Source organism: Condylura cristata, unplaced genomic scaffold, assembly GCF_000260355.1.
Source record: "Condylura cristata isolate star-nosed mole 26May11 unplaced genomic scaffold, ConCri1.0 scaffold00038, whole genome shotgun sequence".
Taxonomy (NCBI): domain Eukaryota; kingdom Metazoa; phylum Chordata; class Mammalia; order Eulipotyphla; family Talpidae; genus Condylura; species Condylura cristata.
Window position 1 is genome coordinate 2,276,995 of NW_004567139.1, and position 20,074 is coordinate 2,297,068.

The 20,074-nt window shown below is 58.6% G+C and overlaps 1 protein-coding gene across 1 annotated transcript in view; it reads right to left on the reverse strand.

The window, feature by feature from the left end:
* Positions 1–6,316: 6,316 nt before the first annotated feature.
* CACNG4 (calcium channel, voltage-dependent, gamma subunit 4) overlaps positions 6,317–20,074 on the reverse strand; it is a 49,035-nt gene continuing 35,277 nt past the window's right edge. The window contains exons 2-4 of the mRNA XM_004693453.2: positions 16,552–16,635; positions 12,298–12,438; positions 6,317–9,078 (exon numbers count right to left, since the gene is read on the reverse strand). Of these exons, the coding sequence (XP_004693510.1) occupies positions 8,543–9,078; positions 12,298–12,438; positions 16,552–16,635 (761 nt within the window). The 3' untranslated portion in view covers positions 6,317–8,542. The remainder of the gene's footprint in view (positions 9,079–12,297; positions 12,439–16,551; positions 16,636–20,074) is intronic.

Sequence of the window (20,074 nt, forward strand, 5' to 3'; positions counted from 1 at the left end):
TCTGCCCCGTGTCCCTTAGAGTCTAAGGCCCTTCAGAAACAGCCCCCCACTCAACCTGGGACTGAGGGTGGGGCTGAGCAGCCAGGAGTGTTCTGTTGGGAACCTATCGGGGACCCCTGAGAACAGACAGTGCGTCCTGAGAGGAGTGGAGGAAGGGGGTGCCCTGGAGGGAGGGGTCGCTCCACTGATCACGGCGGGTGGAGGAAGACCTCAATAAAGTGTAAGGGGGATGGGCCGGCAAGAAGAAGACTGGAGCCAGGTGAAGGCACTGGAGAGACCGGGGCAGGTGAAGGCCCTGGAGATGACTGAGGCAGGTTATATCTTACCACTGTGTTTCTGTTCCCACCTCTTCTCTATCAACAGTGGCAGCCTGTTTTTTCTCCCCTTGAACTGAACTGGAATTTTTTGGACTGTTTTAATCCTTAAAGCACACACATGGCCCTCCCTGTTGGTGCAGGGCGTTAAAGCGCAGCACTGCAAAGCTGGCCGTGGCCACTTGGATGTGAGTTCGATCCCCATCCTCGGAGGTGACCCACAGGGCACAGCAGACCTCTCCTGTCTCCCTGCTGCTCCCCTCAGCAGTATCCTTCATCAATCTGCCTGTTCTGCTCCCCACTCAGTCTCGGGTGAATCCTCTCATGCCCCCAGCATCTCTGGCCTGTACCCCAGCTCTGTATACATAAATAAATAAATCTTAAAACACACACACACACACACACACTTCCAATAAGAGATGCAGTTTAAAGCCATGTCATGCCTGTGAGAAAGGTGCATATTTAAAAGGCCTCAGGGCCCTCTGGTGGTGCAAGAGGCCTGTAGCACACACTACAGGCTGGCCACAGCTGCTTCAGTTCCAGTTTGATCCCCCAGCCAGGGGGTGACCCACAGGGCACAGCAGACCTCTGCTGACCCGCCCGCTGCTCCCCTCAGCAGTGCACTTCGTCCATCTGCCTGTTCTGCTCCCCACTGTCTCTGGTGAATCCTCTCACCGCCCCTGTACTCCAGTTCTGTATGCATAAATAAATACATCTTAAAAAATATAATAAAACGACCTCTACTGACAAGTGCTGGAGAGGATACAGGGACTGGAGAACCCGCAGCATTGTTGGGGGGAACGTGCACCTTGTGGGCGTGCCGGAAAGCAATCTAGATTGACTTGAAAACCACAAAGGAAATGCGGGGTGACCCAGCTGCCCCTCCCCAGAGAACCTGAAACCACCAACACGTGAGAACGTGTGCCGCGGCGTCTATGCAACTCAACCGTCCATAGATTCATGAATGAATCCTAGTCGCCCATAGGGAAAGACGAAATGAGGTTATTTATGCAACATGGAGGGACTCGAGGGCAGTCTGTGCTCGAGCAAGTCAGAAGGACGTTGTGGACATTCACGGAGCGGTGACAGGACAAGGTCAACCCCTTACGGCAATTAGTGGACATGAGTAAACTTCGCAAGGCTTGTGCCGTTAAGGGGGAGGGGACGGGGGGAGGTGTCATTATTTCTGAAAACTGTGCTCTAGCGATCTGCAGGGGAAATACTGTACGTGATGCTACGTGGCCTCCGAGTCTTCACTTTCCTCGCTGGCCCTGGGAACTTCCCTTGGGCCCAGGCACCAAGCTGTGAGGGGCCTGGAGGCTTCCAGCCGACCAGAGCAGACCAGCCTGCGCCCATTCTCTGGCCAGCAGAGATAAGAATCCCTGAGCATATTCAATGCCGAGTTCCGGGTAATTTTTTAAAAGTCAATTCTTTTTCTTACACTGCCGTCCATTTTTGTATAATGCTTGATTTCCCCCCTGAGGCATACTCTGCCGCCAGCACAGCACCTGTGAGCCATCACCTGTCCCTTGTGCTCATCCCATCTCTGTCTCGCGCCCCCCCACCCCCGCCCTGCTGTGTGTCTCAGATCTGTGGTTTGTCTGCACATTTTATCTTTTTCCTGATCCTTTGTTAGGTTTCCCTATATTCCCTAGATGTGAGACTGCCTGATATTTTTTTCTTTTTCCTTCTGACTTCTTTCACTCAGCATAATTGTTTGGGGTAATTTGTTACGCGGCCTGATACACTCCACGCTAGTTGATACACTTGGTGGCTGGAAGAAAGGGCATTTTGTGAGGCAGACGGATGTTTCAAGGGGAAGAGGGATGAAGCAGCCTCAGCCCTCCCAGAGGAACTTGGCCAGAAGCTGCTTTCCAGCCCCTGGGCAGGGATTTGGGGAAGGGCGGCTGTCATCCCTGCGGCCCAGACCCCAGACGTGTGTGGACACGAGATCCGCACTGTGTTTGTGTGAGGAATCTCTAGCATAAGCTGGGCCAGAAGTTCACAGTGAGAAGCCACCAGAGTTCAGCACCTCCTGAGTCACAGCATTTCTGTCCACCCAGCATCATGTAGGCTCTGAAGGGCCAGCTGGACCTGTAACAACAGGACGCCAGCTGCAGACACGGTCATAGCTGTGGGATGTGGCCATTAAAAAGTAGGTTCTCCCCATGTTTACTGCTGCTTTATTTATAATAGGAAAGACATGGAATCAACCCAAATGCCCAAAAGTAGATGACTGGATTAAAAAGTTATTATACACAATGGAATATTACTCAGCAATCAAAAAAGACAAACTCATGCCTTTTGCAGTAACATGGATGGAGCTGGAAGGGATCATGCTTAGCGAAATAAACCAGAAGGGAAAATACTGGATGATTTCACTGATAGCAGGAGCATAAAGGACTGGGGTGTGGGGGGGAATAATAATAATAATGAACAACTATATGCGTTTTACGGGGGTTGGGTGGGGATGGGATCAAAAATGGTAGGGAGAAAGTGCACGGGACTATGATGATGGCACATGGTGATTTGGTGATGGGAAGCCCACGGGGATGACAACTGAGATTGAAAAAGGCACAAAATGGTGTAAAAATAAACTATAGTAACTAATAATAAAAGTAGCTTCCTAGATATTTAAGGATGTGGGAAGGTTGTGCTGGAAAGCAGGCAGGTGATTAAGATGGACGCTTCCTCTCGCCCCACCCCACAGGGGGGCGTTAATCATACTTCTCCTTGGGCAGGGGGACTTGGTTGACAGGGTTTCTTTCTTTCACTTTTCTCTATTGTTCAAATGTTTTGTTTTTTTTTTTTTAAAGATTTATTTATTTTTGCATACAGAACTGGGGTACAGGCCAGAGGCTCAGGGGCAGTGAGAGACTTCACCAGAGACAGAGTGCAGAACAGAACAGGCAGATCTACGAAGTACACTGCTGAGGGGAGCAGCGGGCGGGTCAGGAGAGGTCTGCCGCGCCACGTGGATCTCCTTGGGGCAGACGGGGATCGAACTCATGCAGAAGTGGCTTTAGCTTCTCAGTGCTGTGCTTTAACACGCTGCGCCACCAGGGAGGGCCCTATTGTTCAAATGTTTTTAAGGTAAAATGCACTACACTTGGAATTAGGGAAATGTATGTATTTTTTTAAAAAAAAAACTTGGCAGTTGCAATTTAATGTGTGGATTCTGGAGTCCTGCAGAAAGCTTCTCTGGTTGCCGGCCCCTCCAAGGCCCCTCTCCGGAGTTGTGAGTGTGTGAACATGTGACCCTCTTCGACAGCAGACTTCTGCTCCCAAGGGTGCACTGGTCGTTTTGTTGAAAACTGCAGGTTTAAAAATATCTGTATCAGGTGTTTCTGCCCCATCTCCCCCTCAGGATCCTAAGATCCCTGAGCCACCCTGTGTCTCCCCTCCCCCCTTTCCTGTCTAGGGCTGGGCAGCCGGGTGCTAAATTAGGAACCAGTGTGGGGAGCTGCAGTCACGTGGCTGGCTGTGATCTCCCTGCGGGGAGGCCTCCCCCTCCTCCCGCCTACCCCCCTCCTCCCCACAGCTCCGCCCTTTGCTCCTGTTGAGGACCCTGCAAAGCTCCCTACCAGGAGAGCCAGGCCCCAGGGCACCCTCTGGCTGGTGCAGGCAGGTCTTCTGCAGCCTGCATTTCTTCCATGGAACCCTGAAAGCCCTGGTAGAATTTTGGGGTTTCAGGGCCTGCAAAGAAAGCGGCATTCTGGGGGCCCCTCACACAGTAGATGCTAGTAGCACCCTCTTTCAAGCTGGGACAGCCAAAATTCATGGGTATCAGCAAGGGGGCAGCTGGGCAGCAGCCCTCTCTGGACAGATCATCCAGGTTCACCCCAAACCAGAGGAGCGTCTGAAGGCCTGGCTCTCAGAGCCCAGCCTCCGGGCTGTGCTGGAACCACCCACCTTGGGAACTCCTTGAGTGTCCATGGCATGGGTGTGACTGAAACTTGCTGAAATGCTAGCTGTGCAGGTTTCATTCCTTCTCCCCACAACCTGGGAGGGAACTGGCACCTCTTGGTGGAGACCTCCCCTTTCTTATTCGACCCGGGAGGGAACCGGGTCATTTGCCCAGGGCTGCCTGGGGTGGAGGAGGATTTGATCTCAGACACTCCAGCTCCTGGCCACCCCAGCCGCCCCTGCAGCTGCTGGGCCCCTCTGTGGAGCTGGGCCCGGTGTCCTGGTTTTTCTCCCTCTGCTGTGTGGCTGAGTTCCATCGGCACTTTGTTTCCAGACGCAGGGACGGAAGCACCCCGAACCCATTCAGGACAGCCAACTTCGGTTTCCAAAACCACTGGCTCAAAGTGAGGAGGGCAGAAGGCAGATTCTGGGAGTGTGGCGAGGCGGGAGCTAACTGGGCTTTCCTAGCGTGTCCTCAGCCCAGACGCAGGTCCCCACGCTCCCTCGAGGTCCCCCACACCCCATCCTCTGCACCTGCGCCTGCCTCCCTGGACCAGCAGGCTGGCCCATGGTGTCTCAGCTTTGCATTGTTGACATTTTGTTCCAGATCATTCTGTAGAACGTTTAGCGGCATCCTCGAGCACCTCCTTTCCAAGCTGTGACAACCAAAAGTGCCTCCAGAAGTTGGCAAGTATCCCCCGGGGAGCAAGGTGTCCCCCACTGTAGTCACTGGGCTAGTGGCTCTCCCTTTCAGGAGCGCCTCCGACGTCCCCTTCCTTCCTGCCCTCCCGTCTCCCCTCCCCCGCCCCCACCTGTTCCCTGTGGACTGCGTCCTGTGACGAGCAAGCAGATGAGAAGACGCCTGGGCTGTGCCTCCTGCTGGTGGGTGCCCTGTGAGTCTGTGGCCTGGGCCAAGGCACACACAGGCCTGGCCCCTCCCGCCTGGGAGGGCCCAGCCGGGCGCTTGCAGATGGGGCGCCTGGAGCGGAGGAGACCAGGCAGTCCAGGGGAGCCGAAGGAGGGGAGACTGATGCCAGGCCAGGTAAGGAAGGAAAGCAGTTTGGGGAACAGCTCCAGCCTCAGCTCCCTGGTTTGTTTTTGGTGCTTTCCTCTCCCCTTTTGGTAACTACAGCTCTGGTACCCCCATCTCTCGGGACCGGCTTCCCCTGCTCCTGAGAGGGCGCCAACCCCTGAGCCTCCTCCAAGAGGACGTTAGTCTCAATGGAGACCAAGGTCCAGGCTGTCCCCTCTGCAGGGACCAGGCTGGGGAAGGCCTTTCCGGGGCTAACGTCCTCTTGGAGGAGGCTCAGGGGTTGGCGCCCTCTCAGGAGCAGGGGAAGCCGGTGGCTCAGGAGATAGCTCAGAATCTTGATTTTGGGGACGGACGGGGAAGGTGTCATCTGATGCGATGGTCCCCCAGGCCGCAGCTTGGGTTCGACCAGGGAAGGGCTTGGATCAGCCACTCCTCGTGCCTCCCCAGGCCGGAGCTGACCTGCGCCAGGGCCCACTCACAAGGGTGGAAACTGACGGTCGCAGCTGGTGCTGTGATCCGCTGGGGCTGTGTCAGTATCAGCATCTCCCTGACTCAGGGGGCCTCTGTCCCATGTCCTCCTCCCCCCGCCTCCAGGTCCTGGGGATGGTGGTGGCCAGCTGCCCTGGCTGGGGGTGGGCAGTCCAGTCCCCTTTGGCCTCCGGTCAGAGCCACAGTCTCCCGCCCTCCTTAACCGGTGCAAAACTCACTTTTCCCCACTCCCACCCCTCTCTCCAGCCACTCATGTTCTGGAAGGGGAAAGGTGCTGGAGAGCTCAGTTCTTAGCATGTCCATCCCCTGGCTCATCTGTGAAAAGGCGCCTCCCAGAAGCCTACACCCAGCCAGGCGGGGTGCTGGGAGGGCCAAGGACTCAGATTAAACCCAAGAACCAGCCTTGGCCAGCACAGTATCCTCCTCCCTCCCTCCCCCCCACCCCCGCGAGAGGGTCCGCAGCATCCCCCACCCAGGGACCCTGTTTTTACCTTAAGCGTCCACAAAAACTTAAGGGGTGCTCTACTCCTCCCCCCACACCGAAAAGAGAACATTTTAAAAATGCTTTTATTTAATTAAAAAAACAGACAGAACTAACAACCCAAAACCAGTAGTAGATACAGAATTCACAGGTGCTTAACTGGTGAGACACACAGGGGCTGGTGGGAGAGGGGGGGGGCTGGGAGGAGGGCGAGAAGGTGGGTACAGGCCACCACACCCCCCTTGGGCACAAGGCCTCATCAGGTAGAGGGACGCAATGCTCCCTTCCAGACAGGCGCCCCGCCCAGCTGGGACGTGGCCAGGGGGAAGGTGTGAGCTCCCCGCGGGAAAGGCCAGGGGTCTGAGGTGGGTCTGCTCCCGGCTCTTCCGTCCTCTGTCACCTCCCTGTACTTGTTCCTGGTCCCTAGAGTGGGCCCCGTGTGCTCCGCCTGGGGCTGGGCAGGAGGTAGAATTCAGTGGGACTCAGCCTTCTCCACGACTGAGGGAAACTTCTGGGGCCGTGGGCAGGGCGGTGGCTTATGCATGAGGGAGAGACAGCCAGCCTGCTCTGCTTTTGGAAGTAACAAGAGTCTCAGGGCCTTGCTGGGTCCGCAGACCCCCTTTAGCCTGGCAAGACGGTGTTGTGGGGGGCAGGGGGTGAGGGTGGAAGGGAGGGGGGCGGGAAAGGACGGGTGGGCCCACAGCAGGCAGGCCTCGAGCCCTGACACTTCAGCATTCACTGCTGTACATGCTGGACAAACCACCACACAGAGCCCACCTCGCCGGAGGACGGGCATCGAGCAAGCAGACAAGGGCCCACACGCCGCCCATGCAGCTCACCGCTCCACGGGCCGTCTGTCGGAGGCCTTGCAGGCCGACACCCCTCCCGCAGGGGGCCGGGTGGCGATGCCCCCGACCTGGACCTGAGCTCCTGGGGCTCGAGTCCGCCCTGGGCCTCGGTGACCAGGTGGCTGAGGTAAGAACTGGCCGGTCACTTCCCAGGTCAACAGCTACCGGGGTCACAGACGACGGATGGTTCAAGAGTGGATTACGACGTCTCAAAAAGTAAGAAATGAGTTCTCGTTAGAAAGCACGTGTTTTATATAAAAGAGGGGTCCTCCGTCTTCAGAACCTGGACCTGCTTCTGCTTCCTCTGCTTGCTTTGGGGAGGGGTGGAAGCCGCTGGGAAAACGCCAGGCCCGGAACCCACCTCCTTGGTTCCCAAGAGCTGAGACTTGGCTCTCGCCGGGCGGCAGGAAAGCTCATCTCTGCTCTTGATCCGAACTTCCTCCGCTGAGCCCTTTCAGGCGGTGGCTGGCGAATAAATTACGACAATAGGAGCCGGCGAGAGGGTGGCTGCTACTTTTAAGATGAGGAAATGAATGTCACTTGCTCTCCTGGCATCTATTTGCAATAAATCGTGATTAATAACCACCAAGAAATGGGTGTTTGTTCTGTTTTTGTTTTGTTTTGTTTTGTTTTTCCTGTTCACTCTGGGGGCTCCCTGCCTTGCACAGAAGTTTCGGCTCCTGTGGCCACAGGAGAAACAGAGGGGCAGGGGGAGGGACACAGCAAGAGGGTCCCTGTGGCCACCTCCCCTCTGACCCATGCAACATTCCTGACTCTCAAACGCAGTCAGCATGTCCTTGCCGTAGGTTAGAGTGTGAGGCAGAAGCTTCCAGAAGCCGGCAGGAACAGCAACAGACTCTGGCCTTTCCCTCACGCCCAGGGCCTGGGGCCCTCCTCCTCTGTGAGTTCTCCACGGGCCTCAGTGGAGGGTCCAGGGAGGTCGGCCCTAGGACAGCATGAAGCACCAGCTGGCCGCAGGGCTTTCTCCTGGGGATCAGTTATGTGGGCAGCAGGCCACAGCAGGGAGAGACAGGAGGCGCGGTCTCCTCGCCGCAGGCTCACAGACGCGGGAACCTCAGGTGAAAAATCAGCTGGGCGGTGTCCACAGGCCCCGGTGTGCCCGGGGAGCCCTCGGGGGCGCAGCGCCAGCAGGGAGGGGGGGCCGAGAGCCAGCCATCTGGCAAGGTTGGCTTCCAGAGGAGATAATGGCTCACTTTTGTTTTCCGGGGTTGAGGCGGCCGTGCAGCTCAGGGGCGCCTCTGGCCTCCTGGGAGATCAGGGACCCCAGGGGCTTCGAAACACCCCGTGGGGGTAAAGTCATCCTTCCGCTCGCTCCAAGGCAGCCGGGACGTGGCGGAGCCCAGGGAGGTGCGTTTGGCCTCGGCCCCACCGCTGGCCCGTCCCAAGGTTCGGCTGCCCCGGCGTGGGGTCCGACGGGCGTGGGGGAGAGGCCGGCGCCGAGAAGGGGGGCTCACACGGGGGTCGTCCGCGGGTTCAGCATGCTAAGGTGCAGGCCTCCCTTCAGGTCCTGCTGGAAGAAGTCGTGCACCTGCAGGAAGCTGGCCTCCTGGTCGGGGCTGTAGCTGGCGGTGGTCACCTTGAGGGGCTCCCTGGACAGCGTGTACATGGACAGCTCGCCCATGGGGATGGCCCCGGTGAGCTTCAGGCCCACGGGGGACGCGTCCCTGGAGGGCGAGGCCTCGGTGGACCTGGAGCTGGACCGCGAGCGCCGTCGCCGGTACCGGTAGCTGGGCATCCTGGCGTAGGGGGACGACGAGGGCGCCTTGAGGAACTCCCTCTTGGTCTTAAACCTCAGCTCTTTGTTTCTCTCAATGTAAATGTTCACAGCCAGGACGCCCACCGTCTCGGCCACGATGAAAGACAGTGCTCCGAAGTAAAAGGACCAGCCGTAGTTGTAGTGGTTCTTCTTGTCCTCGTCACGCTTCTCGCTGGGGTCGCCCGTGTTGCTGGAGATGTAGACGATGATGCCGATGATGTTGCTGAGGCCTGGAGGGCGGTGGGGAGAGAGGCAGAGAGGTCAGACAGGCTGCGCCAGCCCCTCGCGGGCCGGCTGAGTGCTGGTGGCTGACTTTTACTTTCATTTTTTTTTTTTTTAAAGATTTTACTGAGGCGTACAGAACTGGGGTACAGGCCAGAGGTGTGGAGGTGAGAGGATTCACCAGAGACAGCGTGGGGAGCAGAACAGACGCATCAGCTGAAATCCACTGCTGAGGGGAGCAGCGGGGGGCAGGCGCGGTGTGCTGAGCCCTGGGGGGTCACCCCCTGGCCAGATTGAACTCAGGCTGCAGCAGTGATAATGCCGAGACTTAAACCCTAGGCCACCAGGGAGGCCCTTTCTCTTAAAAAAAAAATCATTTAGTTACTTATTTGAGAAATATCTGGCTATCGGCGCCACACACACTCACACACACACACACACACACACTCACACATACTCACACACACACAGACACTCACACTCACACACACACTCACACACACACACTCACGCACACACACACTCACACACACACACACCAGGCATCTGGCTTTTCCTTGCTCAGGGCTCTCTGGCCTCTTCCCTTTCCATGGAACAGCACACCAGAGAAAGTTCTACACCAGGAGTCGGGGCCTCTCCCAGGACATACTCTTAACTACCCGCTGGACAATCCCTGGCTCAGCTGGGGTCGCCCCTAAGTCCCCTTTCTGTGCAGGATCTGGCCAGAGCATCCCACGGCATGTAGCACTTTAAATTCGGAGTCCTGGGCCCTCCCTGGTGGCACAACTGGTTAAAGCGCAGCACCATGAAGCTACTGCAGCCACTGCAGCACGAGTTCGATCCCCGGCCAGGGAGTGACCCACAGGGCCCAGCAGACCTCTCCCGCCCCGCCCGCTGCTCCCCTCAGCAGTGTGTTTCAGTCAGTCGCCTTGTTCTGCTCCCCACTCTGTCTCTGATGAATCCTCTCACCACCCCAGCACCTCTGGCCTGTACCCCAGTTCTGTATGCACAATAAATAAATCTTTAAAAGAAAAACTCAGAGTCCCCCCCAGATGACCTCGGTCCCTGGAGGCTCAGAAGCCCAGCACTGTCCCCGCACTGTCACGGCCAGGGTGACCACCCCTGTGGCCCTTGTCGGTCCTCGGGGCAGAGGCCTGGTCCTTGAGGTCTCGTTTGATTCTCTCTCCTCATGAGTGGGGCCGAACAGAGCCAAACTGCGTGGGTTTGAGCTACCAACTCTCAGCTGTGGAACTTGGGGTACCTGTGCACCTTCAGGCAGGTGTGCTCCTCCAGGGCAGGCGGAGGGCTCAGGGAGCTAATCTATACAAAGGCCTTCACGGCGCCGGGCACAGACGGGGCTCCCTTCTGCCCCCCGGGCCGAGTCCTGCTGTCTGCTCACAGGTGCTTCTCTGGCCTCGGACCGCAGCGCGGCTGGGTGAGAAGTCTCCTGCCCGGGGAACAGTGGCTGCGCCCCAGCAAACCTGTTGTGGGCTCCGGCTCCAAGCCCCTCCTGCAGTGTTCCAGAAGGTGCCTCGCCAACACGGCTTTTCACGTGGACGCTCTGGCTCCTTTCTGCCCCTTACAGCGCTTCTCAAGCTGCCTCCCGTGACCTACGTCTCCCCGAGAGTGGCGGTGCCCCCCTCTGGCCCCAGCCCGCCCACCGAGCCCGTGTGCCGCCGGGCATGCTCCACCTAGGCGCTATGGGTCCGTCTCACGCCGCTGGGGCCGCAGCTCCTGGACCGGGCAGCGTGTGCGCTGTGAGTTGGGCCTGCCCCCTCCAGGGCCTCTGAGGCCCACGCCGGGGACCCAGCAAGCGCTGCTCCCTGCTCCCCAGCCTCCGTCGGCTGCACCCATTTTCTCTGGCTCAGCATCTCCTGGCCCAGACTCCACAGTCCCCGGGGGACTGAGCATCTGATCTGCCTTTGTTCCTCCTGGGGGAGCAGGCAGCTGCAGGGGTGCTGGCTTTGGGGGCTGAGAACCCTGGGTGCAGGCCCTGTGTTTGCCCCCCATTTCCTTCAAGGGAGTCAGCGGGGATTTGCGCTTCTTGATAAGGAGACCCTCAATGCAGGTGTCCCTTTGCCCACAGACACACAGACAGCAACACCCCCTCAAGGGTCTCCCCCTACACACACACACACACACACACACACACGCAGCCTCCTGTGCTTGGAGAAAAGTAAAGTGAGAACTGAACTGGCCAGGAAGAAAGGGCGCAAGGACTGGAAGCGGGAGGGCCGGGCGCCAGGAGCCTTGCTGGGAGATTTGGAGCCAGTCACCAACTAGCCTGGCCCTCCACTCCCTGCTGTAAACACAAGTCTCTTCCCTGCCAAGAGGAACCGAGAGGAGAAGCCAGGGAGGGACCGAGGCCCGCCCTGGGGTGCTGGCCCCTCCCCGCCCCCGCCCAGGAGGCAGGACCACCCGGCCCGGCCCTGGGAGCCCCAGAGTCCCCACCACCGCCACCAGGGAGCTCCAGGATCCAGACACAAAGCCAGCACCCAGGGCGCAGGCCAGTCCTGCTCAGCCCCTGGCCCCTCCCCGCCCAGCTCTCAGAAGCAAAGGCAGTTTCAGGGCTGCGGGCCGTGATGAGAACTCAGGAAGGAATCGCTGGTGCTGGTTACTGGGGCGAGGCCTGAGAAGTCAGGCAGCCCCTGCTTCTCCCAACGACAGGGCTGACCCCCTCTGAACCCCCCGGAGCTGCTGCGAGCCTGCAGGAGGCTCTGAGAGCTGCCCTCGCCCCGAGTTTCCCCACTTGGCAGGGCTCAGCGGAGAGGTGTGCACACCCACAGCCCTCAGCCTGCAGCTCTGTGGCCGCTCAGCCAGGAGCCTCGGGCAGAGAGGCCTGGGGGCGCCTGCTGCTTCTGGACCCGGCCCGCTTTCTCCTGGCTCCCTTCCCCAGCTCTCGGCTCCCAGGCCCCTGGGTACCTCCTGGACCCCAACTCAGCCAGGCTGCCCTGCGATAACAGGATCGTGGCACGGGCACTCCCCGACTTACTGAGTTTTCCCTGGAGGTGAAGTCACAGCACATAAAACACGCCTTGACACACAGCTCAGTGATGTGCTTTGTGCAGCCACCTCCTCCCATTCCAGGACACGTTCATGGCACCCCAGGGGGCCCCGTGCCCGAGAAGCAGTTGCACCCCTCTCCTGGCACACCCGGGCTTTGGGAGCGAACCCCCAGGGGATGTTTGCACCCCCCCATCGCCCCCCAGGAGGCAGGCCGGCCTCACCTGCAGCCACAAAAAGGATGCCCGCGCTGAGCACGATGTTGTTCTTGCGGCTGTAGAACCTCCCGGCCGCGATGCAAAGCCCGCCAAGCAGCAGCAGGATGGTGCTGAGGATGGGGAAGACGCTGGAGGCGCGGACGACGCCTGGCCGGGCAGGGGACAGAGCACACAGGCGTGAGGCCGCGCGCCCCGAAGCTCCAGGCCCTCCCCCGACGGGAGACTCCTTCAGGGCCCAGAAGACTCGGGTGGGTGGGGTGTGGGGGCGGCTGGGGTGGCCACCCCAGATGCCAGTGACAGCTGGCTACGGCTCCTCTCCTGTAGCCTGGGCCCACCTCGGGTCTCCTTGGTGTGGGTCCCGCTGTGCCAGCTGGGGAGGGAGGAGAGGACCCCTCTGTAGCGCCAGGGAGGGCGCCGCTCACGAAAGCGCTGGCTGGCCCCCATTTGGGGGGCACCTCCGCTCCTCGACGAAGTCACCTGCAAGACTGGCCCCCAGGAAGAGCGGCCGGGAGCCGCAGCGCTGCGGGGTGGCTGAGGTGGGCGCAGGCGGGCGTGTGGGGTGACAGCTCACTTGCTGTGGGACACTCTGGCTGTGTGGCCTTGGTCCGGCCACAGCACCGCTCTCAAACTCAGTTTCCCCAACCCGGGCACCTGGTAGACCTACACCCCACAGTTTTGGTTTTGTACATACAAGGGACTTAGCATGCACTTCCCAAGTGGCACCTTGATCTTGGCTGCCATCACCGCCAGGTGACTGAGGACTGGGGTCTCAGGACCGCCAGAGAGCACGGAGGAGGAGACGGCAGGCAGGCTTGGTGGGGGGTCACCAAGGGCTGTGGTGTGGAACGTTAGGTCTGTACCCTCCCTGCCTGTTGGAAACAGAAGTCTGGGGGGAGGGGGGGTCAGGGCAGCTAACTCTTGACCACCCCAGTAATCCATTATAACCTGGGCGAGCACTAAAGCTACCTGGAGGGGGTTGATTGTGGCCCCCAAAAGTTTTGTCCAGGTTGTAACCACCTGGGGTGGGACCTCATTGGGGAAAAAGGCCTTTGCAGGTGTGATGAAGTTAAGGATCTTGAGGTGACACCATCCTAGACCAGGTGGGCCCTACATCCAAGGGCAGCTGTCCCTAGAGGAAGAGGACAGATGTAGGCAGAACAGGAGACCCACAGGGGCCAGGGTGGAGACGGGCACTGGACACAGGGGGCAGGCCCGAGGCAGGGTGGACTGGAGCCGTCTGCAGCGGGGAGGGGGGCAGGGAGCCCCCCGACACTCCGAGGGAGACTGCGCCATGGCCTCCTGGCCCAATGGGAGTCCTACCCCGTCGGCCCGGCAGGGGACAGTGGGACAGGGAGTCTGGCAGGAGCCAGCCTCCTGCGCCAGCTGGGCGGGCCTGGGCCCCCAGCCTCTGAAGGCGGCGTTTGTCTCCGTTTTGTAAGCCCCCCAGTGTGCGCCCTGCTCCACAGAGCGGGGATTGTGTGGCGGCACTAAATGAAGCTCTTCTCTGCGCTGCTCCCACCCCTGCCTTCTTGCAGTCGCAGCCCTGGGAGGCCTTTCCCGGTGGCTCCTGGAATGCGCCTCTGAGCTGTGCTGGCCAGAAAAGTGGGCTTCTGCTCCGCTTCGAGGTTCTCCTTCTGCAGATGGGCCGGGGGGCCGGGGAGAGGGGAGCCGGTGCCGCACCCGAGGTTAGGCCTGGCTCCGCCATCTGCCCTGCCCAGGTGAGCCCAGCCAGCACCTACCCTCTGCCTGTGAGCTCGCGCGGCACCAGGCCGTGGCAGCTGGGCCTTGCACAGGCTCACGGACAAGCGGAGTCCGTATCCCTGGGGCGCTGGAGCCCCTGTGAGGACCCTGTTCTGCCTGGAGGACGGGCGCCCCCTTGTAACTCATCCTCCAGTGCACGGAGGACTCCCCGCCGCCCTGAGGCCAGCACTGTGAGGCTCAGCACAGAAATCAGCCACCTAAGCGGAAATACGGAACCTGGGGAAGGGGTGTCAGGCCCAGGCCGGGACGGGCCCGGGGCCAGCGCGCCGGGTGGGAGAGAGACAGGCAGTGTGGGGGTGGCTTCTCCAGGGGTGGGGTCACCTGAGTCTGGGTTCTCTGGGAGGTTCTCGCAGGCCCCCGGGGCGCTGGCTTTGTTCGTGAATTGGTGAAGGACGAGAAGCAGAGTCTTGGCCCTGCTGGGGCTGCCGGGCCTGAGAGCTGCAGCTCTCCCACTGTGAGGCCTTCTGAGACCTTCTCCCATCTATCCCCTTCTCCGGCACGTCCCCTTCTCCACTGGAACACCAGCCCCAGGAGCACAGAGCTCTGCTTTGTTTGCTGCTGCTTCCCGTGAGCCTACGGAGGTGCCTGGCACATGTGTCCAGTAGGTCTGAAATGGTGACTGACTCAGGAGCCACGGTCTCCTACAAGATCAGCCCCAGAGCTCTCGCTCCTAAGCTTTGACATATTTGGGGATCAGTAGTTGGGACAGAGCCCAGGGAGCTGGAAACTGAGCATCAGGACGGCTTAGAGATGTGGGCCAGAGGTCGTGGTGGCCGTGACCTTCGCCTGCAAGACCGGACACATGGAGTCCTCGGGCTACGGGCCGCAGGCAGCCATTTTCCCTGGCTTCCTTCCTGCAGGCTGGGGGGCGCTGCATTCCTGCACAACACTTCAGCACCTGTTCTCCCATGTCTCCTCCTTCAGGTTTCCATCCCTGACTCCTTCACCTGCTTGGGCCCAGGCGCCTAAGGGCTCCTGCTGTTGCTATGTCGCACGCTCAGCCCTCTGCAGTTCTCCCTCCCTGTCTGCCCGGGAAACAGTCCTTCACTAGATACATTCGCTTCTTGGGAGCCTTTCTGGTAGGACCTCAGGAAGCCACAGCAGCTGACCTCCGTGCTGAGGCATCATCCACCCAGGCCCACCCAGACAGGGACTGCAGGGCTCTGGGGACCACGAGGGGGTCAAGCGCAAAGGAGCAGACAGGGACGGCCAGGGCTAGTGCCATCCAGCTGGGCTGAGCACCAGGGGTGGCCGTGGTTGGCTGTGTCCTCCCGCCTGTTTTTTCTGCTTTCTGGGGACCATGTTGAAGCAAGCAAATGACAGTCCCTAGGATGGCAGCAGACAGGTGCTCAGGTTGTGCACTGCCCATCTGGAGAGCTGCCACTGCTGGTGAGAACGGCAGCCTTGGAGTTTTTCAGTGCGTGGCCGGCACAGCTGTCCATGGCCACCCCTGGTGCTCGCCCTGGGTCTCCAGAGCCCTGCAGTCACTTTCTGGGAGGACCTCACGATGTCTCAGCTGCTGCGTGTGGGGGTGAGGGGGGCGGGGTGGGTGGTAGATCAGCCCAAATTATTTCAGACTCTGGGCCTGGCCGGAGCAGCCGACAGCCCCGACTTCGTGGGCACCACACGCTGCTGCTTCACTAGATGACTCAGAATCCAAATCCTTTCTCTCAGGAAAAAAAAAAAAAAAGACAACCAAAAACAACGATCCATGAGCAGGTGCAGAGTGAATTGTGCTCCCTTGGAGGACACAGGTATCGATTCTCCACAAATGAAGCTGGCCGAGCCCCTGGGGGCGCTGCTCTGAACAGCGCTGTGGGTCTCGGCTAACAGAGCAAAAGACTTCAAAATGGTGCTGCTTTTCCACTTCCAGGCTCCTTCCAGGCTGTGGCTCCATCCATCACCCCCGGGAGGTATTCACAGGCCCAGAGATGAAATCTGGATTTAGGGTACAGGACTGGGCTTGTTCTTGGGGGCGCAGTATGTGCTGTGCCTTCCAGGCTCCAGTCTGGGGGTGCAGGCTCAAGGCCCGGGCAGAGGCCTGGGCAGGCACTCAAGGGCTGCTCAGAGGCAGGCCCCCGGGGCTGCTGGAAACAGCCCGCGGCTCAGAGCCTCTCCCCACCACCTCTCCCCCCACCCCCCAGGCTGCCTGGCACCCCAGAGGCTGTCTCAGTGTGTGACTTACTGCGCTTTTTCATGACTAGAATTCTGAGTGTGTGGGGAGAGAGAGCACAGGCGGGCAGGGCACGGCACTTGGGGGCCACAGCCCCCCAGATGCTCAGTCTCCCCCTAGCCTGGGTCTACCAGCCAAGACACTCCTCTGGGGAACCCAGCTGCTGAACCCCCAACTCCGTCTTTGGAGCGAACGATTTCTGAGTCAGAGGGGAGCGTCAACAGCACCCTCAGCAATGCAACCCCCTCTCCCATGGGCCCGTCTTGCCTCCAGCGGCTTCCCGCGCCCCGTCCACACACAGAGGAAGTCAAGGACGTGACACTCACGAAGGAGATACTCGGAGCTGTCGTGGTCGTAATCATTGTCCTCCGGGAAGTGATTGATCCGGAAGCAGTGCCCTTTATAGATCCCTGGAGGAACAAGAGGAAAGCGCCATGTCACCGTCCCACGGGATCAGGCAGGGTCTGGCCTTGCTCTCCCGACCTGCTCACTGTGCACGTGCCCCTGGCCCGGCGCCCGGCCCCAGGGGCGCCCGGGTCTGCTGCAGGTAGCGCTGGCCAGGTGAGGAGCCCCGCGCGGGAAGCATCCCGAAGGCCTCACCACCCATTTCTGCAAGCGGCGTCAGGCAGGACCGCCCTGGACAAGCAGGAGTTATGGTTCCCTACCTCACAGGCTGCAGAGAGGCCTCCGGAGGGAAGACACAGAATTTGCGGCTGGGAATGGCGTAGGGGCGGAGGAGGATGAGAGGAGGCAGGGCTGGGTGGGAGGCTGGTGAGTTTGGGGAGCGGCAGGGAGTTCGGCGTGGATGGAGCTTCACAGAACCTGGGCGGGCAGAGGCTGGGGCAGGTGTAGGCGGCGCGGCCATGGGCCAGGCCTATCGGGTGCCATCTGCCATCTTTACTGTCCTCCTTGCTCCCTCGAACCCTCAGCCATATGAATCCTTCCTTATAGGCGACTCTGCACATAGTTACCCACAAGACTCCCCCCCTCCCCCAATCAATGCGATGAAATTTCAAAAAGAACATGCAACAAGTGAAATTTCCAGAAAGGCAAGCTCCTGCCCGGCTTCCCCTGCCCACTCTGAGAAGTAACATGGGGTAGAAGGCAGGACCCCATGTGCAGTTTAGTAACTGCAGGTTATAGGTGAAAGGCCAGTCCTTCTAGAATCTTCCATTCAGCTCTCTCAGCCCCTGCTTCCTGCAGGTTGGGAATGCCCATCACAGAACTGGGCCCGGCCGACGCCCTCCCGCCTGGGTCAGCCTCTGAGCTCCTGGAATATCAGGGTGACTCCCTTCCAAGGCCTGGGCTGGGACTGTGGCCAACTGGGGCCGCCACTGTCCTGCAACTGTCACTGCCAATGTCCTGCTGGCTTCCCACAGCCCAGCCCAGCATGCTGCTTGGAAACACAGTAGGGAGCACGCCCCAGTCAGACCAGCCTCCTCTCAGTCGGCCTGCGGGGAGGTCTCAGACGACAGGCACACTGCCCTTTCACTGAGGGCAGTGCAGCTCCTTAGTGGTGCTGCCAAAGAGCTGGGGTACTCGGTAAGGACCCCTCTTCCTCCCAACTTTGAGGGCCTGGGGTGTGGGCTAGGCTTGGCAGGGGTGGAAGGAGACAGAGGGGGTATCTCAGGGAGCCCTGGAGAGTAGGGTTCCTCATCTGTAGAATGGGGGCTCCACAGCCCCTATCTCCTAGGGGTCCTGGGAGGATCCCCAGGTTAGTAACTGAGAGGCACTTAGGTGGTTCTTGGGCCACTGGTTCAGGGGAGTTTTCTGCTTATGAACCCAGACATTACCCACCCTCCTCTCCAGGGGTCCCTGCTCTTTCCTGAGTAGCTGCATGGGTGGAGAACCATAGATGCTGTGAGGACAGAGTGCAGAACTCTGGGGGAAGGCAGGGGGCAGCCACCCTGCCACCTCACTCCAGTATCCCACACCCCAGATACAGGATGCTCTTGGAAATCCACAAGTATTTTTCCAAATGTGGGTGGGCTAAGCAGAGTTCCCTGTCATTTGCTTTTGTTCTTTTATGGGTCTAAACAGAATTGCCAAGTCACACGTGCTTTTGGGATTAAGTCAAACGATAAGAGGTTGAAAAAGGAAAAATAAATATTCTGTCTCCAGACTCATTTCCAGAGGTCAACAGTTTGCTGTGAATCTTCCTGCACCTTCCTCTGTGGCCACTCCTACACCAGCATGAGTGTCCCCCATTTTTTAAAATTAAACTTTTACTTGGAGCTGCTTGTGGGCTCTTACAGGCAGTTGTACAGAGTGATGCCTGCACCCTTTGCCCGGCGGTTCCAAGAGTAACATCCAGCAAGACTAGAGAATGTCACCGCCAGGATGCTGCCTCTGCAAGTTGGGGTGAGGCTCCCCCAGCTCAGGAGACCCCTTCAGAGTCACACCACCGCCCTCCTGTCCTGGCCCCGTGACCCACAGCAGCCACTAAGATGCTCTCTGTGGCTCAGCCCTCCCTGATGGTGCAATGGGTTAAAGCACTATGAAGCTCTCTGCAGCCACTGCAGCACGAGTTCAATCCCTGGCCAGAGAGCTGACCCACAGGGCGCAGCAGGCCTACCCTGACCTACCTGCTGCTCCCCTCAGCAGTGCAGTTCAGTAGATCTGCCTGTTCTGCTCCCCACTTTGTCTCTGGTGAATCCTCTCACCCACCCCGCACCTCTGGCCTGTACTCCAGTTCTTGTATGCATAAATTTAAAAAATCTTTAAAAAATAAAAGATGCTCCCTGTTGGTATAGTTTTGTGAACTTAAGAACATTCTACATGTGGCTCATATCAGAGACAGAGCGGGGAGCAGAACAGGCAGACTGATGAAGTACACTGCTGAAGGGAGCAGCGGGTGGGACAGGAGAGGTCTGCTGTGCCATGTGGGTCACCTCCAGGGTGGGGATCGAACTCAGGCTGAAGCAGCTGTGGCCAGCTTCGCAGTGCTGTGCTTTGACCTGATATACTACCAGGGAGGGCCAAATTTAGTTTTAGAAGAGACGTTCAAAGTAATCACAAGGATGGCTAGGTTCCTTTTTTTTTTTTTTTTTTTATGGAATTACCAAGACAATTTATTCTGGGGTCTTTTAATGTACAGAAGAGGCCCAAACATCTCTCCAGGTCAATACCTAGAGATTAAAAAAAAACCCTTTTGTTTCTTTTTAATACCAAATAATAATCATATACTAATCCAGAAGTTGCTAAACTCCTGGAAGGAACCGACACAGGAGCTAGAGGAGAAAAGCTTGCTTCAGTACTGAGCACACAGAAGAAAAACAGGCTTTGGTGGAAATGAAAAAAAAAAAAAAAAAACCATGCATTTGTAAATTCAGTCGGATCAAAGAACTCAGGTCTTGAAACAGTAGCCCGCAGGCAGGCAGGCGGCTTGCTCCGATAGATTTTGCTAACCTCCCCTCTGTAATTAGGGTGCTGTTTTTTATTTGATAAAACGAAACAGAAGCCACACTGCCTGACGTGTCTGTTTCTCGCCTGCCTTTATAAAAGGAGGCAAATACAGACGCAGACACACAGGGGGTGAAGGCCCTGGGGAGTCAGGCGAGACCGCAGCTAGGTGCTGCCAGCAAACCCCAGGCCAGGGAGGGCAAGGAGGTGTTACTCAGAGTGGGCATGGCTCTTCTGACTTGACTTCTGCCTTTATAATTGTAGGACAATAAGTGTCTGCTCTTCTGAGTCACACGGTTGGTGCCAATTTTATAGGCAGCCCCAGGAAACAGACACAGGTTTGTTGCTATGTGAGAAAAGCAACGTAACTTCATTGCGTCCAGGCTTGCAGGAGGGTAAACAGATGCAACAGGCCTTCCTGCACTGGCTTGGAGACCAGATTCAGTC